Below are 12,691 nucleotides of genomic sequence, written 5' to 3' on the forward strand. Positions count from 1 at the left end.
CTTAGATCGGAGACCCATTTGTCTGTCATTAGGACACGTCCAGCGGTTAGAAGAGTTTCCAATCACCGTGTCTGTCATGGTTCTTTTTAATGCCTGGTGGAAACAATATAAACATTTGTGAAGTTTTAAAATCGTTATTGTTAAACCAAAAATTCAAAGAAATGTCAATTTATTTCCATATATTACGTGTATCACATTCATAGAAATATTCTATTTATTTATTTTGCTTGTGAATATAAAATATTCACAGTATTTATTCCACATTAAAACCTGTGATTTTCAAAATTTCAAAAAAAAAAAAAAAACTATACATCAGAATAACCGGGAGATACAAGACATCCATCTAGGATTCTAAATATGTATTCTCATACACTGCACAATTTCCAGTCTAACCTTATCTGCATTGCTAATAAGGGCTACTTACACAGCTCAATGCAGTCAGGGCAGTAGCCAATCCTACATTCTGTTTATTCTGTATTAAACATTTTTGTAAAACAAAAATGTTATATGAATAGTAAAAAACATATATTCTATGTAAAAATAAATGAACAAAATCAAAATTCACAAAACACTAATATAGCCCCTCTTCAAAAAATGACATCTATTTTATAAAAACAAAATAAATAAATCAAACAACAACAACATTTAGTGCCCATTCACACTACCGCGACTTGTCAGGCGACTGGTCAGCCTGACAAGTCTCGGTCCATGCAGTGCTACGGAAACCGTTCTAATAGGAGCGACTCAAGTCGCTCCGACTTAGAAAATAGTTCCTGTACTACTTCGGGGCGACATCGGAGCGACTTGCATTGACATTCATTATATGGAGTCCATGCAAATCGCGCCGAAGTCGCAGTGCACGCGACTTCACAGGTCGCCCCCGAAGTCGTGCCGCGGTAGTGTGAACCGGCACTTAGACCATATTCACACAATCATGTCTGCAAATATTGCAATAAAATATAACAAACACAATGCAAGACAGTTTTAACATTACTTTTACATGTGTCTTACATGCATTTTTGTCTTCCCCTATTGTGAGAGGTTAAACTTTATGAACCTCAGTCTTTTCCGGCCTTTTTAACCATGTACTGTACACTGTATATTCGGTTATGTAAGACACCTCTCATTGCTTTCAATTTTAGCTGCTTTACCAGATAGGGGGCTTATAAGCAATGCACATGGATTGAGCTGCATTATCAAAAACCAAGTCTACAGTCCATTTCAGAATGAGTGAAGCCAACTCAAAATTGAGCATCAGATAAGTAAAAACAATTTTTAACTGCTTTCATGAACAACAAAGCACAAATATTACAATTTACATATGACTTGCACAATAACTATTCAATTATTTTTTTATTTTGTTGTCTTTTTTGTGTTTTGTTTTTGTATATTTTTACTTTTATTAGAGCGACAGCAGGAAAAGACCAAATGGTCCATTAAATCTGCCTTTTTTATATACTGTTTTTTTTTTACTGTTGCATGTTTGAATCTAAAGATATCAGGATAGGCAATGTCCACAAAAGGGTGATCATCATACATGTATCATGGTATTATCCTGGGCTCACTAAGCTGAAGTCCAATATGCAGTTGTAGAGCTAGGACACTCACAGAAATTCCAAAGCGAATATGATGTATTAGGAAACTTTACATACTGTATACACAAATGCAAAGACAACAGCATGCATAAATGCATGAGAAAGATTGAGGAATGCCGATTCTAATTTTCTCTGGACATTCTGGCATAAAGCATAGCTAACATAAATATACCTTTCTACATTGTGCACTCACTCCTCAGTGTCTCTGATAATAGTATTTTCCGGAACTGAATAGGCAATGTCACAGGCTAGTGTTTTAATGCATTAATCTTTTCTGTCAAAGAAATTCAATTCTGCTTTGTTTCAAGTGTCTTCCATGTACAACTTGACCTCTTATTTTAAGAGCACTTTTAAAACCAAGAGTAGGTAGAATGTAATTAGTCTTTTACTCTGTATTCCACTAATAACATTCAAAATTTCAATTTTAAAAAATGGATTAAAAGGACAATGCACAAACTAGATGCATGTATAAAAACATTAAATATTAACCCAATACTCAGCTGTATAACACCAATAACAATTGAAATATTATTTTTTTTTTAAAAAAAGGAGTTAAAAGGAAAAAGGCATACACCTCTAGGAGAAAATGGAATGTTTTTACTCACTATAGAACCCTTTTTTTTTTTTAAGTCCATTGATGTACACTGGGATTATTAGACTGTTGGGTTATATTGCCTATTATGGCCAAAAAAAACATTAGCCAGCACAGTAACAAAGTAGTACAGATAAATACAGAGGTGAATGCCCTATGAACCTCAATAAAAATAAGAAAATATTTTTATAGGGAGTACAAAAATCTTAGTTTCTTTCTTGTCCACTGAAGGACACAATAATTTTTAGACTGTCTGGATGTCCAAAAGTACTCATGGGTAGCCAACTCAGCAACAATGTCTAACAGACTCAGGAAAAAAAATAAAGAAAACTGGGGACTCCCTGCATAGCCCCAAATACCTGCAGAAGACCAGGCTGAGGCCTTGTAAACTGGAAAAAAACAAGGACTTCCAAACCTAGTAGCATGCGCCTTGCCAGGAAATGGTAGGACCAAATTATGAGATCATAAACTTAGATGATGGTCTGTCTGAGCCACCTAGTGAAGGTGGAACGAGACGCCCAAGTTCATGTATTGGGTCCATATGGGGTCCATACAGAACAGAACTAGAAAAAAATGACAGTCTTTAAAGGTCGGAGAGAACCAAATTCTGATCCCACTAAATACCAGGGGAGTAAATAAGAGGCACTACATGGAAGTCTTCCTGTATAAAGATCCTAATCAAGGGGTGAAATGCCAATGATCATTGAAACAAGGCAACACTGCAGACAGGGCAGAAAACTGACCTCTAAATTGTCTGAGAGCCAAACACAGGTCCAGACCAAGCTGCAGGAAGAACAGGAATTGTCCCACAGAGAAATTCAGGAGGAGGAATCTCCAAGACTCAAATAAAGTGAGGTATGCCTTTCATGTCTGAACTAAAGCCAGTGACCATTAAGCAAAATGGCAAATTGTCCCTTAGGATAGGAATCGCTGATGGTCTGGCATCACCCACAGATGTGTGCCACATTCGCCTTGGCCAGTTCATATCAATGAGGATCTGCAGAATGCCTTCCATCTCAATCATGAGAAGCAGATTAGAAAGAAGTTTCAGGGAAAAAATGCATAGATGAGAATTTTCTGATCCCAAGGAGCCATCGAAGCATCCATTGCTTCCAGTAGAGGATCCCTGTACCTGAAAACACACATATTCTGTTTATTATTAAACAGGAAGGCCCGGTGTTCCACATCCAGCATCCCCCCCCCCCTCTACAACACAAGTTCTGGAACACCTCCAGGTGTAGGGATCACTCCTCTGGAACGAGGCCTTGCCGGCTGAGGAAGACCGCCTGTCAACTGTCTACACCTGGGATGTATATAGCAAAAACATGAAGTCCTGCCCAGGACAGAATCCAAACTATCTGTCCTGCCACAGTGAAACTTTTGGTTACTCCCTGATAGTTGATATCTGGATTGGGTGATCAGCAGGATGATCCAACAATGCATTGACAACCAAATTGTCTGCAGCTTCAGTGTGTTAATAAGGAGACAAAATTCCTCTGATAACTAGGTTCCCAGCACCAAAATGGTGCTCAGGACTCCTCCCCAGCCAACAAGCTGACATATTTCATGAGGATCTACAAATATACAAACTACAAATAGTTAAAGTGGATTTGAACTCAAAAAGTGAAGATTTTCTATGTTATAGCAAACAGGCTAAAATGTTAATTGCACTTAAGCAGTACCTTTAAAAATCTACCTTTTTGTCAGCATTACCTCTTGAGAAAGCAATGCATTTCCTGATAGGTGTTGTGCCTAGGCACTCTGTAGCCTCAGTGCGCTATACTTACAGAGCGAGGTGATGCCATAGACTACTAATCTCAGGAAACTGGAAAGCGATTTGGTGATGTCATTACATTGCTCCTTACTGTTTTCCTTGGTAGAGGCCTTGACAGAACAAAGCATACCCTGCCTCTACCAAGGCAGATGCCTCCACACAGGCACAGTGCAAAACAAGGTATTGTAAGGCAGAGTTGAGGAAAGATTAGCTACAGGAAGACCACAGGCAAAACTGGCGACTAGTGTTCCACCATCTGCCCACCTTTTTCTGGGCACAACTTCCAGAGTAAAAGTTTTCTTTAATAACAGTCATACAACAGAAACAAAAAGCACAACACCTCCTGAATCCATATATCATGTTTTATCAGAAGGGGATGGTGGTGCTTATTCAGGGTTCTGTCAACCTCTCAATCATCCGAACAAAAAGAAAAAAGGGCACCCGGTCTCTAATGTTCTAGAAGTCCTTTATTTCTTCTTTGACTTACATACAAGGCATAGTAGAGGTGCAAAGCAGGTAAAAGTGTAAGCCAGAGTAGAAATAAAAGACATGTGGAGGATTAGAGACTGGGTGCTATTTTTTCCTCTTTAATAACAGATTAAGGCATGATGATAAGACTATTTACATAAAGCTTCTTTTAAACTAAGCATTGTACTTTGTACATACATCCATATAGTATATTTATTTTTTTATAACAATGTGTAATCTTTGTAAATCATTATAAAATGTCTGTATTAGTTCGCCAAATTAAAATTTTCAAAATAGCAATCCACTGTTGAAGCAAATCCTGTCACTAGACTATGAGATACAAAAATATTAATCTTTATAAAATGATCTATGTGAAATGCACACAAAGCATTTGTTGGTTTCACAGATGAGTTTGTACACAAAAGTAAATAACCAAGTGGAGGATCAATATTGGTTCCAAATGTCCTGAATGTTTTTTTTTCTCAGGCATAATGATATGAAACACCTCTATGGCTTGGCTCTGCTGAGTGTACCTCCTGGGTTGCTAGCAGAGCAAAGAATAGGAAAAAGAGATCCTAGATAAGGCTTGTCTTGTGAACGTCAACTCTGCAGTCCTATCCTAAATTATATTATCAAATGGTTTTATCTCCATTATATATTGTCATTTTTTTTATTTTTCCTGTAAATCTGGTTTTGGTTGTCTTTTGTATCTGACCAGTCATCCTGGGGAGCAGGCCACCCCACTGTTTTTTTACCACTTTTAAAACAATTAATTCAACCTATGCAGTAGACATACTTCCAGAATGCTGCTCTGGTTCTCAGTTTGGCAACTCATTTTTATCCTTTCCCTTAAAAAAACTGCCTCACTGCTTTGGAAACTGTGTTGGGGTCAGCATGATTTCCATTTCTGCCAAAAATTCTTATCTTACACATGGGAGAAGCTTTACGTAGAGATACAACGCAGTACTCACTGTATGCAATACAAGCAGCAAGCTTCTGCCTGAGAGCCTGCAAAAGCAAATCTGTATTTCATAATACTGCCTGTGTTGTATTGTATTGCCTGTTTTGGAACATTTGCTCTTTATGCATGGTTGAATAGAAATGCAGAGCAGATTTGGGAGGTGACTGAAATGGTCTATACTCAAGGCACCAAGCTCAGTGGTCTTATTACAAGAAGACTGAGAACAATTTACTTTTCTCACTGGCGTTAAAGGAACCAAACTAAAAAAGTTTGACAATGGTGTCATATAACAGAAAAACATTTTAAATTAGGCGACTTATGTGTTTTGTCCACCCACTTTAAAAATTAACATTGAGTGTATTTATTTTAACAAAATTCCCTCCTAATCTTTTGAACAGGAATGAGTAAGTAGCCTACGATGCAGAAGTTTTGATATACCTAACCTACACAATCACATGACTCGGAAACTGGTGGTCACAGATTACTAGCGGCAGTGTACAATCCTACAGATATAGATTATAAAAAATGAAAAATTATATAAAAAAAAAAATACAGAAAACCTTAGACCCGGTTCACGCTGCCACGACTTGACAAGTCATGCTCCATTCTGTGCAATGGAACCGTTCTAATCAGAGTGACTCAAGTCGCTCCGACTTAGAAAAAGGTTCCTGCACTACTTCGGGGCAACATCGGAGCGGCTTGCATTGACTTCTATTATAGAAGTCGTTTGCAAGCTGCGATGAAGTCGTGCTGCACGGGGCGGCTCAAAGTCAGAGAGACTTTGAGTTGCCCCAGTGTGAACCGACTCTGAGCAGGAACACAATGCTCCATTAACATATCCAGGACTTCAGTTTCAAATTTCAATGAAATGTAACTTTTTGCAGGTGTTTTATTGGGGGTTTTTTTGCTTTCCTCTGGAGTGTTGATAATTCCTCCCTCAAAAAAAGCTAAGTTTAAACATTTTGGGTTGATTACAAAAGGTAGTTGAGCTTGTGGGAGCATGAATAATCAAGACATAAGTACTATTTACAAAGTTGATTATTTGGCTGCCTTGTATTATAACATAAAATCTCATGGCATTCATTTATTTACCACAATACAAATCAAGAGCACATTACATTTGTACAAAGGTAGGAAGTCAGTGTGAATTGGTAATAACTTACTACACAATATTCCTTAAAAAGTGAATACTGGTATACCTTCTATAACAACATCCTACATATTCTGGGGTGCTCATTCTGCACACTCATTATGTACAGATGTGCTGCAGGCTGAAGTATCAATAAAAGAAGCAAAAAAGAGGGAAAAATAGAAAAACAAGAGAGGAGAAAAATTGAGTCAACCAAAATCTTTCCAAACTAAGTTAATTTTTAACCACTTAAGCCCCGGAAGATTTTACCCCCTTCCTGACCAGGGGGTTTTTTGCGATTTTTTACTGCGTGACTTTAACGGACAATAGCGCGGTCGTGCGACGCTGTACCTAAACAAATTTGACGTCCTTTTTTTCCCACAAACAGAGCTTTCTTTTGGTGGTATTTGATCACCTGTGCGATTTTTTGACTATGAGCTATAAACAAAAAAAGAGCGTAAATTTTGCAAAAATAACAATATTTTTCACATTTTTTTATATGAAATTCCCCAAAAAAATGTAAAAATCTAAATTTTTTAACATTTTCGGCCAATTTGTTTTATGCTACATATGTTTGGTAAAAAAAAAAATCGCAAAAAGCGTATTTTGATTGGTTTGCGCAAAAGTTATCGCGTTTACTAACAAAGGGAAATTTTTTTGTCATTTTTGGTGTTTTTTTTTAACGAGTAATGGCAGCGATCTGCGTTTTTTTTTTTGCGGGACTGCGACATTGCGGCGGACAGATCGGACCCTTGACTGACATTTTTGACACTTTTGGGGTTACCAGTGACATTACTGCAGTAATCAGTGCTATACATATGCACTGTTACTGTAAAAATGACACTGGCAGGGAAGGGGTTAACTGTATTGGAGAGGGAGGGGTTAAGTGTGTCCTAGGGGCGTGTTTCTAACTGTGATGGGACATGTCTACTATTGTAAAAACAGAGATCAACGGTTCTACATAGTAGAACAGTCTGATCTCCATTTTTACACAGGGGAGAATGACAGGCGGCTTGTTTACATAAGCCGCCTGACTTTCTCCCTCTCTACCGACGATCTCAGTGTGACCGGCGGACATCGGGTCCGCCGGTCACACGCACGGACTCTTCACAAACCGGTGACAGGCTAGTGACGTATATATACGTCACTTTGCCTGGCCGGGGCTGACCGCCGCAGAATATCTACTTGCGGCGGTCGGCAAGTGGTTAACTGTTTATTTATATATAAATATATTTGATGTCAAAGTAGGAAAAGTTACTATTTTCCTTAGTTAGAAATCACATTTCACTCAAATGTAATCTACACTGAAAGAAATACAATGTTTGCTATTGCTGACCTTTATAAAAATGCTGGTTTCCTGGCTGTGTCTGCTTTCAGCGGGACTGACCTGCTAGGAACATGCAGATCCAGAAATGTAAAATGAAGTGTTATAGAAACCACTTGTCAATCCAGGAGACTAGTATATTAAGATATCAGCAATAGTAGCTTCTATACTAATGCTTACAGCAAAATCTGCATAGTGCTACGTTTATGCTTTTGTTCCACAAAAGAGTAGGTTGATTTTACACACTCACTGCACTCCTTCTCCACCCAGGAATAAATTGACTTCAGTCCATAATGATGTATAATGAAATGCAAATGAATCCTAGCAGTGCATGTGTTTATTTTAATCTACTCCGACATGCATCTTAGGTAATGCCTGCTGTGTAATGCAGCTTTAAGGCACAGTTTGGTTTAACTTAGAAGTGTTTGATCAGCAGACCTGCTTGGTACCCATAGAACACTTAGCATTGACAAAATCATCTAACTGTCTGCAGCTAAGCAGCCAGACGTTTTCTGCAGTGATGACTACCCCTCTTCTGCAATCGCTATACTTAACAGTATTAGCCATATGCCAGCGTTTATACAAACATGCTGAACACAGCACGCTAGATCCTGAAAACTCAACATCTGTAGTCCATACACGTTTTGTTACTGAATGGCTGCTGTCACGGTATGTGGGTGTCTAGTGAGTAAGCCTCAGTTCATTGCATTGCCCGCAGTATCCAGCACCTGTGGCTGAACTCTTCTGTCAGCACTAAAGCAAAGACTCCTACCAGTACTGCATAGCCATCTGCACCATTTCCCTGCTGCATCCATCCACTATTTTGAGCTGTCAGTACGCTACTGTCTATACTATGTTCCCAAGCAATGACTGAAGCAGTTGTATTAAAGAAAGGTAATAAAGGTACGAAAGCAAGGTAAAAAGCAACCAACAATGCACATGAGGATGATTGCAGAAACTCCTTATAATACGGGAATATACACCGATTAGTTATAACTCTATGACCACTGACAGGTTAAGTGAATAACATTAAATATCTTGCTACATTAGGATGTTAAGGTCATGGATTATACAGTATTTGGCAGCAAGTAAATATGTTGTCCCTGAAGTTGATGTGTTCAAAGCAGAAAAAACAGGCATTGCAGTTTGCTGTGAATAGAGCTGCGTAGCTGCAGACTGGTCAGGGTGCCCGTGCTGACCCATGTCCACAGCCAAAATCGCCTACAATGGGCATGTGAACATCAGAACTGGACCACAGAGCAATGGAAGAGGGTGGACTAGTCTGATAAACCACATTTTCTTTTACATCATGTAGATTGGCAGGTGCATGTACATCTCTTACCTAGCTCCAGCATGCCAATATACAGAAGGCTAGCCAGGGGATGAAGTGTGATGCTTTTGTAAGTGTTCCACTGGGAAACCGGGAAACCTTGGGTCCTGCCATTCATGTGACATACTTGACATGTGCCACCTACATTGTTGCTGACCAAGTACATACCTTCAAGGTAACAGTATTCCCTGATGTCAGGGGCTTCTATCAGCAGGATAATGCACCCCGCCACACTGCAAAAATGGTTCAAGAATGATTTGAGGAATACAACAATGAGGACTTGGCTTCCAAATTCTCCAGATTTCAAGCCATCAAGCATCTGTGAGATGTGCTGGAAAAACAAGTCCAATCTATAAAGGCTTCACCTTGCAAATTACAGGATTTAAAGGATCTGCTACTGATGGGTTAATGCCAGATACCACAGCATACCTTCAGAGGTCTAGTGGCATCCATGAGAGAGTATAGAGAGTATGGAACTATTTGTTTGCTGCATGCATGCCCAACTTGTTTTACATCAATTAGACATAAATGTTGTAATGGTAGCTAGCTAGTCATTGGCAGTTTATTCAAGAATGGACACCTTTTTTTCAGTCACCTGTGTATATCCAGCCTACCTCTGTTCGATAGAGAATGATGTTGTTTCAGTAACCTTTGCACACACATAGGTTAATGCCTATGCTTTGAATTCTATCTTGTACAGAAGTGATATCCCCAAACCTTCCTATTAACTACTTCTAAGAAGATCTGAAAAATTCTGTGCAACAAAACCAATTACATTTTAGTCATTCAGCATTGGGTTATAAATAGAAAAAAAATTCCAACACACTGCACCCTGTGAACCCACTAAAACAATAACAGATCTTGTATTAAAAAAGGTATAGACTCCAGAGAAACAGACATTACTTTGCCCTCGTACAAATCATAAGTAATGCCTCATCTGGAATATGCAGTTCAGTTTTTTATTTTTTTTTAGATCCATATTTTTTATTTCCTCCAATCTAGGTTATTTAAAAACATGAATGACTGAAATAAAAAATAAAGGAACGTTGAATTGAGTCCCATCAGGTAAGCCCACCTAAGATCAGATGTGCACTACAAATGCAGGCCCCACTGGCAGTAAGTGGGTATAAGGGAATGATTTATGTTAATGTGTAAAGCTGGTGAAATGGAATAAACTTGTTTCCCCAAATATTAACCAGTAAGATTACCAGTTACATTTTATAAATAAAAGGTGTGTTGGCAAAAAAAAAAATAGAAAGTCCAGAACATTCAGGGTATGTTACATAATACAGCAAGCCAGGTCACAGACATCTGAACAAGGATAAACTTAGATGTAATTCTTGAGCTCATCGTACAAGACCAACACAAAAGCACCACTCATTCCTCTGAGCAAGTTGGAACAGTCACCCTGGAAGAAAGTCCTGCTACCCTCATCTCTTGCAATCTTCTTCCAGCAGTCAATTGTGCCACTGTACATGATCTCAGCTCCTTTTCTTCCAGACTGCATCATCATACGACGACGGACTGTGTCAAATGGGTAAGAGGCAAAGCGGGCAACTGCTGTTACTGTCTGAGCAATCATCCAGCTGATGAATATGTGTGTGTTCTTGGGATCTGGAAGCATACCTTTAGCTGTGTCGTAGATTCCAAAATAAGCAGCTCTGTAAATGATGATTCCCTGGACAGATACATTGAAACCTTGGTAGAGACCTTTAAGCCCATCGGATTTGAAAATCTTGGCAAGGCAGTCACCAAGACCCTTGAATTCTCTGTCAGCGCCGGCCTTTCCAACATCAGCAGCTAGACGGGTTCGAGCGTAGTGAAGTGGGTAGACAAAGCACAAGGAGGTGGCTCCAGCAGCTTCAACAGATGCCAAATTTTCGGCAAAGTAACGCCAGAACTGGGTCCTCTTCTCAACATTATCAAGGAAGATCTTCTTATACTTGTCTTTGAAAGCTAAAATTGAGGGCCTGGGTTGGGAAATACCTGATCACATTGGCAAGGTTACCACGCCAGAAGGACACGAAACCTTGTTCTTTGGGGATACGTACAACGCAGTCAATGATTCCTTTGTATTGTTTGTCAGCTGTGATTTGTTTGCTTGCATGTTGGTGCTCGTTCAATGGGTGCTACAGCGGTCTTGGAGATAGCAGCGGCCACACCGCCGGCAAAGAAGTTCTTGGCGAAGGAGATTGCTGCTTCGGTCATGATGGCGGTCGGTGTTTGAGGCGAGTGGCTCTTGCTGCAGCACTAAGCTTCCGAGGGCTGGGTATGCAGTTCAGTTTTAAACACCTGTTCACAATAAAAGGATATTGGGAAACTGGAGAAAATGCAGAGAAGGGCAACCAAACTGATACAAGGCATGGAGGAGCTCAGCTATGAGAATAGATTAGAGGAACTGAATTTATTCTCTCTTGAAAAGAGGGGGGATGTGATCAACATGTACAAATACTTAAGTGGTCCATATGGTTATATTATTTAGATTAAGGTCACTACAGAGGACAAGGGGGCACTCTTTACATCTTGAGAAAAAGATATTTTACCTCCATGTATGGAAAGGCTACTTCTCAGTAAAAGCTGTGTAATGTGGATTAGACTCCCTCAAGAACTAGGTCTGACGAGCTCAGTAGATAGCTTTTTTTTTTTTAAAAGGGTTGGATTAATTCCAAAATGTACAAATTACTGTATAACTGGATACTAATATTTATAGTTGATAACACCAGGGATAGTTGATAAAGGGAATAGCCAAACAGGTGTGTATTATCCTGCGCCCCCTAACCTGATGTGCCCCTCACTTCTACCCTGTGTCTGATGGCTGCCACCAAATAATTGTGTTCCCACAACTGCAAACAAAATAAAATCAAAAATGTTGGCTGCGCCTATCCGTGTGCAATCCCAATTAATGTTTTTAGACCAAAACCTTACTTTCAAACCACAAAACTGCTACCGTTATTCAGTGACATAAAGACAATGAGACAGTCCCAGATGACTATAATTCAATTAGTAGTGCTTTTCTTCTTTCAAATATTTTTTTTCTTTAATTGTGCTTCTCATATTCCGCATTTTTTTCCACCTTCACCCTTGTGGATTTCAGTTAATACAATTGTGTAGTGACTCCCACCACCTTTCACCACTGCGCTAACCTCCAGTTTAGACCCATTTCCAGGTCTAAAATTGCCTTCCCCTGCTGGGGTTAATTCCAGGCACCTAAGCTGTTGAATCTCCTTCCACTCTCCTCTCTCCTCACTGAGCTGGCTTTGTCTGGATTTCCTTTCCTCCACAACCCCTCAGTATAAACAATACACTCCCATTGTTTAGTATATAGAGATTTCATATATATTGCATAATATCAACTTGAGACAATGCGCTTTAAAAAATCATCTGACGGGGCAGCAGCTCCCGTATGCCCGACTCCTCCCATGCATATCATCACAATCACGTGACTTCCTTAGGGAAAGGGGAGGGAATATCCTGCTGCCTCCTGGGGGATAAGCAAGGAATTTTTTTCCTCTCGCTGG

At 39.3% G+C, this 12,691-nt stretch overlaps 1 protein-coding gene and 1 pseudogene across 2 annotated transcripts in view; both read right to left on the reverse strand.

Annotated features, from left to right (window-relative positions):
- The window catches only part of RPH3A (rabphilin 3A), a 291,534-nt gene extending 291,454 nt beyond the window's left edge, over window positions 1-80 (reverse strand). The window contains exon 1 of the mRNA XM_082259275.1: window positions 2-80. Within this exon, the coding sequence (XP_082115401.1) occupies window positions 2-78 (77 nt within the window). The 5' untranslated portion in view covers window positions 79-80. The remainder of the gene's footprint in view (window position 1) is intronic.
- Window positions 81-10,128: 10,048 nt separating this feature from the next.
- On the reverse strand, window positions 10,129-11,396 carry LOC309568234 (ADP/ATP translocase 2-like; annotated as a pseudogene). The gene has a single exon. The product of its transcript is annotated as an ADP/ATP translocase 2-like (transcript).
- Window positions 11,397-12,691: the final 1,295 nt, after the last annotated feature.

Source organism: Pelophylax lessonae, assembly GCF_965119305.1.
Source record: "Pelophylax lessonae genome assembly, chromosome: 1".
In the NCBI taxonomy this organism is placed as follows: Eukaryota; Metazoa; Chordata; class Amphibia; order Anura; family Ranidae; genus Pelophylax; species Pelophylax lessonae.